This window comes from Xenopus laevis, chromosome 4S (assembly GCF_017654675.1).
Source record: "Xenopus laevis strain J_2021 chromosome 4S, Xenopus_laevis_v10.1, whole genome shotgun sequence".
NCBI classification, from domain to species: Eukaryota; Metazoa; Chordata; class Amphibia; order Anura; family Pipidae; genus Xenopus; species Xenopus laevis.
The window spans coordinates 97,130,970-97,144,030 of record NC_054378.1 but is presented as its reverse complement, the minus strand read 5'-3'; the positions used below and the strand labels follow the sequence as shown (position 1 = coordinate 97,144,030).

Below are 13,061 nucleotides of genomic sequence, written 5' to 3'. Positions count from 1 at the left end.
TATAATCAGAATGTCACTGTATTATCGATACCTTATTGGAGGCCTCTGTTTCCTGGAACCTTCCCTGGAGAGCCTGCAAGTCTGACACATGCTTTGCAGACAATACCTCATACTGAGATACCTTCTGATGTTGCTTCTCAAGCAAATTCTGAAAAATAAAACAATGCATTTAATATGTGCACTGCCTTCCAAATATAAAAGCATACATCATAGGGCAGCTATTCCATTTCAAAAACTACATTTTGTCATTTAGTTACCTACAGTATGTTCATATGTATGCAATGAAAACTTGCAGAATAACTAAATACTGCATTTTATTGTAATTTCAACTCTAATTAAATTATCCTCATGATCTAAAACTCAAGTTCTGTTCCTCCAAGGTTTATACTCAGGGCCGGAACTAGGGGTAGGCAGAGTAGGCGGCCGCCTAGGGCGCAATCATGATGGGGGCGCACTTTTAGGGGGGATTTTCTTTTCTTTTTTTTAAACCCTGGTTTGATTGGCCTTTAATAGTTTTTTAATTGTATAAACCGCCTATTCCAACCCCCTCTTGCCAGTGATTTGTACTGTAGGCACTCCCCACCTCCCTCTTGGCTACATATTTGTGGGCAATATGGTGGATTTTTGGCTCCTGCTGGCACAGGTACAGATTGGGGGCAATACGAGGGATTGGCTGCTGCTGGCACATGTACAAATGGGGGTAATATGATAGCTGCTGGCACAGGTACACAGATGTTTGGGGCATTATGATGGATTTTTGTCTTCTGCTGGCACAGGTACAAATTAGGGGCAATATGATGGATTGTTTTGGTTGCTGCTGGCATAATTACAGACTGGGGGTAACACTATGACGGATGTTTTGTCTTATGCTGGCACAAGTACAGATTGGGGTCTTGGGGGTAATCTGAGTGATTGACTGCCGTTGGCACAGGTACAAATAGGGGTAATATGATAGGCCCTGGCCCAGGTACACGGGGCAACATAATGACTGCTGGCACAGGTACAGGAAGCAGTATGAATGGTAAGGTGGAAAATGATAATGTAGGGCCGGATGGGGGGGCACTGATTGAAGCCCTTGCCTAGGGTGCCAAAATACCTTGGACCGGCCCTGTTTATACTGGTACCGATGTCTATGCGTTATACCTCCAATTTTAACAAAAAAATCTAAAATTCCTTGTAAAGTTAAAAGCTGGAAACCAACTCAGCTTATCATTCAAGTCAACTTTATCCTTTGTTCTCAGTGTTTTGTATGGGATACAATTTCTCAATGGTCCAAGTTAAAGGGATACTGTCATGGAAAAACATGTTTTTTCCCCAACGCATCAGTAAATAGTGCTACTCCAGCAGACTTCTGCACTGAAATTAAATTCTCAAAAGAGCAAATAGACTTTATATTCAATTTTGAAATCTGACATGGGGCTAGACATATTGTCAGTTTCCCAGCTGCCCCAGTCATGTGACTTGTGCCTGAACTTTAGGATGGAACTACATTCTGGCAGGCTGTTATCTCTCCTACTTGTAACTGAATCTGTCTCAGTGGGACTTGGCTTTTACTATTGAGTGTTGTTCTTAGATCTACCAGGGAGCTGTTATTTTGTGTTAGGGAGCTGCTATCTGGTTACCTTCCCATTGTTCTTTTGTTAGGCTGCTGGGGAGGGGGGTGATATCATTCCAACTTGTAGTACAGCAGTAAAGAGTGACTGAATCATAGCACAAGTCACATGACTGGGGGCAGCTGGGTAACTGACAATATGTCTAGCCCCATGTCAGATTTAAAAATTGAATATAAAAAAATCTGTTTGCTCTTTTGAAAAATGGATTGCAGTGCAGAATTCTGCTGGAGCAGCACTATTAACTAATGTGTTTTGAAAAAAACATGTTTTCCCATGACAGTATCCCTTTAATTACAGGTAGGGCAAAGCGGTCTATACAAGGGCTGATATAAAGTGCTGAATATGCCCTTCCAAACAGTGACTTGAGGGGGGGGGGCCGCACAGGTCATAAAGGTATGCTTTTGAATCTGAGCTGCATGCTAAGGCTCAATTACAAACTCACTGAACAGTTATATCCCATGTGGCCTCCCTTCAAATCACTGACTTACTCCGAGTTAGAGAGAAGAAAAGCAGGAAGTAGTGTTCTGGCTATTATATTAGACATCCAGTAACTCCAGCCTTTATACATTATATTTTTGGCTAACTAACTATATTAGAACTATATTAGATTTTTTTGCACATACAATCTATTTACCCGATTTTTATGTGTACACTGAACTGTTGCTTTAATGCAAACCTTTGTTGGGAAGAAGGTTTTAAGAGTTGTTTTAACTCAAACCAACGTACTGGTTATTCTAGGCAAACAACCAACATTTACACAAATATTTTGAGGTTTCAGGAGCTGTTGTGCTTAAGACTGCACAATGGCTGGCTTGTAATGAGTCAGGAGTGCAACAAAAAGCTTTTTTATTATAATCTCACTGGGTGCTCGGTGTACCACCTACAAGACTGAATTCTGTATAACAGCAGTGTTAATGATGGGAAAAATTATGCAACAAGTTTTTTAGAATGCTCTTTGGTAATGGAGAAATTCTTAACTGAAAGTAAACCTAATGGCGTCAGCATATTATCCTGGGTTTTTAAACAGAAAAATGCATCCCTGGTTGTATTCCAGACAAGAACAAACAACTATCATTATTTCACAATATGTAGCTCACTGGAAAATTTCTTTCCAGCAACCAAATCAGTGATAACTGCTTGGTTAAACGGGGGTTCATATGCTGCAAGCACTTTTCAACACAATTTCTACTTTTCTTAAAGGGATACTGTCATGGGAAAAAAACATTTTTTCAAAATAAATCAGTTAATAGTGATGCTCCAGCAGAATTCTGCACTGAAATCCATTTCTTAAAAGAGCAAACAGATTTTTGTATATTCAGTTTTGAAATCTGACATGGGGCTAGACATATTGTCAAGCCCCATATTGTCAATTTCCCAATTATCCCACTGAGACACATTCAGTTACATTGAGAAGGAAAAACAGCAGCCTGCCAGAAAGCATTTCTCTCCTAAAGTGCAGGCACAAGTCACATGACTGGGGGCTGCTGGGAAATTGACAAAATGTCTAGCCCCATGTCAGATTTCAAAATTGAATATAAAAAAATCTGTTTGCTCTTTTGAGAAATGGATTTCAGTGCAGAATTCTGCTGGAGTAGCACTATTAACTGATGCGTTTTGAAAAAAACATGCTTTCCGATGACAGGATCCCTTTAAGAATTTGCCATATTCTAAAGTGATTATGTTGACTGTAAACTTTCTAACAAGGAAACCAGTAGAACCAAATAATGCTGACAAGCTTTGTTAGAGTAAGGTCACAGGCAGAACCAGCGCTCACATGTTATTTACTTCTTGCTAAAGGGCCATAGATTGCAGGGGTAAATGATGCATTTTGTTGCTTAACATCTACATTCTATACTGGCTATTAAGTGCAGCTCAGCTCTTTATGTAAGTTTAGCTTTTTTTATCTGTTACAAGTTTACATATCTTCCACATACATGGCAAAATGTGTCTTTAAATAAAAAATCTGTTGTGCAAGACCACGTTCTGTTTAACAAACTAAGGCAAAGTGCTTTTATAGTGGATGACAGATGGTTCCTAGTGAGGAAAGGAACATCTGTGATGTCACTGTCATCCGATCACCCACATGATTTTCAATATTTTAGGACACTAGGAAGTATTAAGTTGCGTCATCTAGTTTAACCAAATTCTTAGTGGATGTAAGGGACAGCATGCCTGCAGAGTTTAGGATACATCCATTATACATATACTGGGCCTTTGGCATAAATGGAAAGTGGAGGACCCGTTTTACATGTTAGTAGGCCCATATCCCAGAGCCAAGTTGACCAATTCCTTGGGGGGGGGTGAAACTCCGCTAGTTTAGTGGTATAGGGGGCGCCATGAATACTGACCAACCAAGTCATGGAATCTAGTCTGATCAGTTATTTGTGGTCCTATATTTGACCCTGATGATCAGAATCCCAGAGTTTCATTAAAGGGGTTGTTCACCTTCAAACAACTAGTTGTGATCACTAGAAATAACGACTTTTTCCAATGACTTTCTATTTTCTATGTGTCACGGTTTTTCTAATATTGAAGTATAAAGTGTCATTTCTCTCCTTCTGAAGCAGCTCTGGGAGGGGGGGTCGCCGATCCTGTAAACTGTTCTAAATGGATACATTTAGTTGATACATTTCTTATCTTTGTCCCTGCTGAGCAGAATCTCTGGGTTTCATTACAGGCAGCTGTTAGAATTGATACAATTGTTGCTAATACTCCAGAGATGATGCTGAGAAATGGATCAACTAAATGTTGCAAAATTGTAACAGTTTAGTCTGTATCTGAATTACTGAGCTGCCAGACTCAAACACCAGAGACACTAACATTCAACTTTAAACTTAGATTTTGGAAAAAACTTAAAAAATTAAATACACCCAATATGCTGGTTCTGCTTCCAATAAGAATTAATTATATCTTAGTTTGGATCACGTACAAGCAACTGTTTTATTATTATAGAGAAAAAGGGAATCCTTTTTAAAACTGTGGATTATTTGATTATAATGGAGTCTATGGGAGATGTTCATTCCATAATTGGAACTTTCTGGATTACGGGTTTCTGGATAACGGATCCCATACCTGTACCGTAAAAAGCTATGTACACCTGTACTCTGCACATGACTTGTCTGCCTCTATGGATGCTGCACTCCTGATGGACTCCTCTTCAAACCCGACCCCTGCTGCTCCGTAATTGCACTGAACTCCATCTGAATATTACTAGATTGAGAGGTATCTCCTCCACTCGTTATGTTACTAAAGACTTCATACGGGATCGCAGGTTTCTTTATGCCCTAAGGTTTATGCACGCATGAATGTACCTCTTTGTTCTTTCTTCTAACAATGTTGCACTTAATATACAGATAGAGGGAACTTTCTGACCAGTGCTGTATTTTCTACAGATGACTCATTGAATGTAACTATTTCCACTGACGATCAACTTGATACATAGTTACCTATTGAGGGCTACAAAGTATACAGATGAAATATTTAGCTACACAGTCTATGGTGATTGTTATTTCAATCACTGCACATCATTCCCTGTCAACCTTTTGTTAGACACTAATCTGTTGTGGTTTATCCATTATTTATGTACACACTATGTCATTTACATACTTGTTTCCCCCCTGTGACGCCTCATGACATCAGCACTTCCCTTTTCCCGCCACTATGTGTTTAAATGGTTGGTTTGTTTGATGTTTTGCACTTTGAGAAAGGCTAGAGTGCTAGCGAAAAGTAAGCAACTTTTTTGCTAAATAAAATTCACCTTTATTTTTCATAAGACCTGAGAGTGCTCGCCTTCCTTGTGGATATATATATTTATAAATATATATATGGGCAAGGGTTGCCAGAAGCCCAGGATATGAGTTTTACACTGCTGTGCATAGGCAGGTGTATATACCTGCATGTGAATGGGCATGTACTCCTCATATACATCTTGCCATAGGTCTGGCACATGATCAAGTTCAGGCACAAAGTCCTGAGCATGGCCAGGAGGGGATTCTGCAATGATGCTGAGAAATCCAATCCCAGGGGAGGGTACGACTGACTGGCCAGTGGGCACCATGCTGTGGGATTTGAAGTCATGCAGCCTGGTCCTTACAGGTATCCTGCAACCAGGAGGGATTTGGATAGGCCTGTAGTTAAACACTTTAGCCAAGAGAAAAGCCAATTCACTTTTGGATCCATTGACAGGAGAATGGGCAAGATCATGAGGGGAGCAGCAGTCACATTTAGAATCGTGTCCAGCAGCAGGACTGTACGTTTCCTCCTCTTTGTGGGGCAGAGAAGCAGCAGTAGTAGCAGCAGCAGAGTCCATGGGAGTAGCAAGAGATTCAGCAGAGGAACCAGACAAAATTCTGTTGTTCCCTTGTCCATCGTGGGGCAGTGCTTGAGGGGTCGGAGGCTGGGTAATCATGGTCTCCTCGGTACACATGCTGCCAGGCGAGCCGTTAGTTGAAGGGCCACAGGAGGAGCTCCGCGCCACTTTCCGCGGTACTTTACACACACAGCTTCATAATCCGATTCAGCCACCCTCAGACCGGAGCAGCCGCGGCATCGCCTGGGTCGTAGCCCTCCTGCGTCAGTGTGCGGCCAATGCTGCGGCTCGTGCTTCTGTCCCTCCTTCCAGCTCTGCCCATGCCCAGTACTCACAGCCTGAATAGGCGAAGTCGTCCTGTAGAAGAGCCGAGTAGCGCACATCTGGCAGCTCCGATACATCCTCTGTGCCGGTGTGTGGCCCCTCCTTCTCCTCGCTATTATTCCTCCTATACAGGCCGGCCAGGCAGTGTTTGAGGCTCTCCTTCCCGGCAATGAGCTTGTGCAGCCGCTCGATGGATAAAGCCTCAATGCGCGCAATCACCGTGTCATAGCGGCGCATACGCTCCAGCATAAAGGCGCACTTGCTGCACGAGAACTCCGCTTTGCCGTCACGTGACACCTCCCTACCTAAGACGTGACACAGCAGCACCTGTAGGTTCAACTTGGAGGCGGTGTGAAAGATCCAGCGGCGTTGGTTACCGCACAGCTCCCGGCCGCAGATCCGGCACGATTCCTTCATTGTCAGCTCCGCAACACGCGCTCACTCACTCACTCACTCACTCACTCACTCACTCACAGACTGCAGTCTCCTCCGGCATATAGCGAGCCAGCACACTCCACGTACACTGAATGGGGGACATCAAGCTCTCATTGACGTGGCTCTACAGCAGCTGCTGCTATTCCCGCATTATCATCACTGTCCGAAAACCCCTCAGCCAAATACCCGCATAAAAGGTTCCTTCTTCTCCTGCCTGCCGAGCTGTCATCTCTTACAGCATCACAGGTCCACACCTATATCTGGTGCCACTTCCCTTGCTCCCACTCACAAGCAAGATGGAGCCTGCTGCCAGCTCAAGGGGCACCGGGAGATGTAGTCAGAAGGAACTGAACCTGGCAACGAGCATGCGCAGTGGAATAAGCACTGCTTCCCTAGTAACACCTCACGGCTGCAGCAGCATCATGTCTTACTGCTCTCTGCTCTCATTTAACCATAAGACAATGACGCATGGGGAGCACAGAAACTATTCTTTTTCCAAGGATTAAATACAAATATTTAATCAGACTAAAACACAAATCTAACAGATTTGACCCCTAATATGTTAGAAATCCTGAATTTGACTGTCTCTGTTTTTGACTCAGTCTGGGAATCTTTTGTACCATATTCACAGCAATTTTCCAGCACACATACATTTAAAAGGGTTTGTTCACCTTCAAACAACTACTTGTTTTAAGACAGATCATCCAAAAATAACGACTTTTTCCAATTACTTTCTATTTTCTTTGTAAGGTCGTTTTTCTAATATTGAAGTGTAAAGTGTCATTTTTCACCTTCTAAAGCAGCTCTGGGAGGGGGGTCGCCGACCCTGTAAACTGTTCTAAATTTATACATTTCGTTGATACATTTCTTATCTTTGTCCCTGCTGAGCATAATCTCTGGGTTTCATTAAAGGCAGATACAATAGTTGCTAATACTCCAGAGATGCTGCTGAGAAATGTATCAACTCAATGTTGCAGACACCTGCACCTGAATTACTGAGCTGCCAGACTGAAATACCTGAGACAGGGACATTCAACTTTGGAAAAACAATAAAAAAATAAATAATGGAAAGTAATTGAAAAAAGTCTTTATTTCTGGGGAACCATCTGAAAACATAAAAGGTCATCGGAGGCAAACTCATAGCTTGCCCTTTACAGGACTAATACATGATAGTGTATATATAAAAATCAAAGTTTACTGAAGAGACCTGGATAAAATCATCTCTTAAGCTGGCCATAGATGTAAAGATTTTCAAAAGATCCAATCGTTATTGTGAGACCACGATTATCTCGGAATGGTCGTTTAAATGTACGATATGTCCATCAACTAAAAAGACCATTTCAGGCGATATTGCGAGCAAAACTGAAGGGTAGCTGCCTGATTGGCCCTGCAAACATAGATAGATTGCACTGGGACTGATAAAGATTTTTAAACCTGGCCGAACAATTTTCTGACAGATGTCGGACGAAAAATCGTAAGATGTACGATCGTTCAAATCCCACTAACTGCACAGCAATTTGATGGATTGGTCGGACTGCACTGAAATTGGTCATTCACCAAAGAACAATCGTCGCGTCTATGGGGACCTTAAGATGCAGACAAATAAAGCAGGCAGGGGAGAGCACAGCTTAATGCGTTTCGTGACTGCTAGTCACTTCCTCAGAAGCACACAATCTGAAAACAACTGAACTGAAAAAAGTGTTTGGAAGGTGAACAACCCCTTTAAGGTTTCATTTCAAGGGGTACAGCAGAGTAGTAAGTTCACCTCCACATACCTCCACTTCAAATGCACAACAATCCGTAATAAAACCGCCTTTATTTCACATATGGAATAGTGACGTTTCAGACCCACTTGGTCAGTGTCAGGGAAAAAGCCCAGTGAAGAAAGAAGTAAATACATTCACTTGGGGGTGCCTAACACTTGACACCTCCAAGTGGGCTATGACTTCTCCTTTAAGAAACACGACTGACTTTTGACTTGGAAACATAAGTGTTTTTAATTACTAGTAACAAATAAATGTCATATCATGGTTCCCCTGAGGTGGAATCATGAAGAATATACATGTCCCAAATATAACAAACTCCAAGTCTAGGATATATAATAGAAGCCACTGTACTGCAATATAACAGCACTATGGCTGAAAATACATTTTAGTCCTTGATTCTTGTTGGGGGCATTACTTTAAATTCAAGTAGCAAGTAGATCTATCACCTGGTGTGATAGAATCAACCAAGGGGAACTGACTTGCGTCAGAGAAAGTGACCGTGTTAATCAAAGTAAAAATAAAAGGAGAATAAGAACAAGCTCTATTAAGAAGAGAAAGTTACTGGATTTTCAAGATGAATACTATTTTTCCAAATGGCATAAATGAAAATAAACTGTTCACATGATTTCTATAGAATTGCAAGATTATTATAATATCTAATCATATTAGACCTTGAATTAATAAATTGTTAAAATTACAGGACTTCTCTATATTCTGGAGTCTGGACATATATGAACTGGAATAGATTTGAAAAATATTTTAACATTATTTTAAATAGAACTCAATAATAGGATCAGTATGTGCACAGTAAACTCTCAGGATTATACCCCCTTTTAATAAGTCAATTATTAAAGGGTAAGTTTTATAGTATTTTAATATTTTCATTGGTTAATGTAAAATAGGTTGGCCAGTTAGTGAGCATGTGAGATAATATCACTATAGGAATACATATAAAAAGTAAGGGGTAAGGAAGATCCTGAGGATAACGCTGGTGATGTCAGCACGCGCGATGAGGAGATGCGTGCGTGCGTCATCACGCTGAGGAAATCCAATGACGCTAGCTTAAGAGGTTATAAATAGTGAGCGTCTAAAGCACCACACACTGCCTATGATAAAGCAATTTGCAAAACGCGCGTCGGCAACTGATCCTTTTAAAGAAATGGTTTATACCATTTTATACCAAATCTTGGGGGGAGGTTTAAAAATACAACTTTTTTTGTATTGCACCCTTTTGGCGCAATCTGCTTGGAAATCCAACTCCTTTTTCTCTAAATCTATTTTCTTTCTTAAGAGCACTGGGATTTGTGGTTTTTTAGTTAGCCAGCTCTTTCCATCAACTAGATCCGGTTATCTGAGAGACCACAGTCCCAGTGTCCCTGACTTCTCCTCTTTGTGGGATCCCTCAGATAGAAAAATAATAGACAGCTCTAACGGGACTTCTCCACCATCTACCGTTTCCTAATCATTCTTATCGGTGAAACCTGAGCATTGTTATTACTTGATTGAATCAATTAAGAATGTACTTACAAGAATTAATTTAAGTTACAAGAAAGTGTTGTAAAGTAATTCATAATAGTAATTAAAAAAACCTTTTAAAGGGTAATTTAGACTTTACTCACACATTATTCCATGCACTAAATCACGTTATTAGCAATGAGATAGCCTGGAAACCAGGGATTTTATTGAGCACTAAATCAATTTAATTGCAAATAAGAATTAATCAGTCGTACAGAATTAATTATTGCACCACCACCTTATAATATTGAATAATTGAGTAATTTATGGGAGTTAATCCCTGATTTTTTGTATTACTTTTTCTTCTTTTAAATATTAGTTATAATTCATTGTGGGTTTACAATTAATTGGTAATATATTTTGGTCAATCAATTTTATTATATGCTATAATTAATTAAGGGGGCATTACTTTGATATATATATATATATATATAGATATAGATATAGATATAGATATAGATATAGATAGATAGATATAGATATATATAGATATATATTTGTCTTTTTCAAGCACTCAGTAAATGCCCTGGGAAGCTCTCATCATTCATTTTGCAGTTAGCTCCCTGAATTATGTAATTTGCTTAATACGAGAATCAGGTTTGGAGCCATTGTAAAAATGCAGTGCACCATGATTATATTTAAACATACTGTAAGTAGCTAAACCCACACACCACCTTAAATCTGCAATAGAGAGATGTCTTATAGCAACACAAACTGCATGCAGTAGTATAGCCCATAATAGTACAGCCCCTGGCAGAATAAGCTCTTATTGACAAATGTAGCACAATCTAAGGCTATGGGTGCTTTATTCCTTTTAATTGACATGTGGGATCAAGAAAGGACAAGATTCAATGAATATACATATTCAATAAACTGTTTTCAGGATGCTGCTAATGCACCAAAATATAGTAATAACCACAAATAAATAACAGGATTTTTGAAAAGTGAAAAGAAGTCATGTCCCTTTGATTGCTAAGAGATCTAGCCAAGCAAGCAGCAGACTTAATGTTACTTGACATATGTGCTTGCCTCAGTGTACAGCAGTGCAGAAACCCTACGGGTTCAAGCCAGGACAAGTCTGGTACATACTGCACAGGGGGAGATCATTGCTTCACAAGCACAATATCATTAAAGTGACCCTGACACCCATAACGTGCCTGCACTGTCAAACAAGGAGCCAAATGGATTATGTTCTTGCTGGTGAACAACTGATGCTACCATTATCCAGGGTAATGTGCAGAGCAAAAGCTCTCCTGTAAGGGACATGTGAATCTCTTGTAGCAGCAGAGAATACAAAATAAAAAATATAAATGGAAAATAAAGAAAATAAACTCTCAGTACCAACCTGGACATCTTTGTGTACAAGCAGGATATTGTCAAAATGATATACATTAGAATCCCCATTTTAAATTTTTTAGTGGACCAGGAAAATATTATGTAAAATCCGGGAAAATGTAAAATCAGGGAAATGTGTTAGTAATGAAGTAAGTACTGAAAGGATGTAAGCACAGGAGTCCGTTTTACTTTGAGATACAATACTTACTGTGTTAATAACAAGGGTTAATAATTGCAGCGTTAATGTTACGCTATGGGGGGGGGGGCACAGTGTCGGACTGGCCCACCTGGATACCTGAAGGAATAATAGTTTGGAAAGTTGGCCCACGGTCTAAGGTTTTCTGGTGAGTCCCTGGCACCCCAGTCTGACACTTGAGGGGCATGGGCAAGGCCTCTCTGTCAGTCACATACACAATCTAAAGCAATAAGTGATTGGTGCAGGACTGTATAATTGGAATTGACCATTTACAGGCAGAACCATGGCAAAATATACATCTGGTTAGTATTTAAACCTCTTTATTTCACTAATAATAACATTCATAGAGGAAAAAAAGCAGTTTTTGGGTACATCAGGAAAAAATTTTGATGTAAAATCCAGGAAAACATTACTACAAAAAGGGAAATGCACTCATTGAAATGCATTATAAAGAAGAATGCGTGTCTGTTGAAGAACAGTTAATAGCAGATACTGTGCCATCTATTCAACTAACTGCTACAATGTTATAGTGGAAGGTTTTTTATGTCGGCACAGTGTGACTCAAAGTTAAGGTGGCCATAGACACACAGATCCTATCGTACGAATCGAGGATTCATACTATTTTCGGATCGTGTGTGGCGTGTCCCGACATCTTTCGTCCGGCGGAGATCTGTCATTTGGTCGATCGGTCAGGTTTGATTTTGACCCGACCGATCCCACCGGAGCCCATGGCACATCGTAATCGGATCGCTCGGCCATACGGCCGAACAATCAGATTACCCCCGATATAGCCATGTTTGTTAATGGCATATCGGGGAAAGATCCGCTCGTTTGGCGATGTGGCCAAACGAGCGATTCTTTGCATCTATGGCCACCTTTACAGGCCAATAGCTCAGGCTGCCTCTGATCAAACCGAACTGACAAAATAATACAACTGAGAATAAGTATACTTAAGACATACAGTAAAATAACCCTTATATACCTATAGCCACAAGTAAAATTTACTGTAAAGCTGCTCAAAGTGCGATCATGTTTGCTATGGACATTCTCATTATTTTATTGATTTCATGATATTAGCAGCTCTTACATTGCTAGGATGACGATGTGTAACCTGAGTGCCCCTTGCTGTTTGATCTGAGTGATGGGCTGAACAGAAAAGAAAAAGCTAATTTCACTGAAGTAGGAAGTATCTTTTGACATATACTGTCAAATTATTTCTATAGCTCAACATGACAGGAGCATTAGAACTGATCATATAAGCATCAACAGATGCTTCTGTTTTCAGGGCAAGAACTGATAATTGTGAAATTAAACTGTGAACACTCTGAGACAGATATCATTAAGTTCTATTTACACTATGGGGCACATTTACTTAAGGTCGAATATCGAGGGTTGATTAACCCTCGATATTCGACCGTCAAAGTAAAATCCTTTGACTTCGAATATCGAAGTCGAAGGATTTACCGCATTTAGTACGATCGAACGATCAAAGGAAAAATCCTTAGATTTAATCTAAGGATTAAATCCTTAGAATGAAACGATTTGAAGGATATTAATCCATCGATCGA

The 13,061-nt window shown here is 40.2% G+C and overlaps 1 protein-coding gene and 1 pseudogene across 4 annotated transcripts in view; both read right to left on the bottom strand.

The window, feature by feature from the left end:
• The window catches only part of LOC108715740 (myomegalin), a 102,770-nt gene that overhangs the window by 40,410 nt on the left and 49,299 nt on the right, over positions 1–13,061 (bottom strand). For 3 of the 4 annotated variants that reach the window (XM_041561597.1, XM_041561598.1, XM_041561596.1), the window contains one exon: positions 32–148. In XM_041561597.1, the coding sequence (XP_041417531.1) occupies positions 32–148 (117 nt within the window). Of the gene's footprint in view, positions 1–31; positions 149–6,867; positions 7,024–13,061 lie in introns of those variants that run through there. The other variant, XM_041561599.1, reaches the window with a different exon arrangement.
• On the bottom strand, positions 5,365–6,874 carry LOC108715741 (annotated as a pseudogene).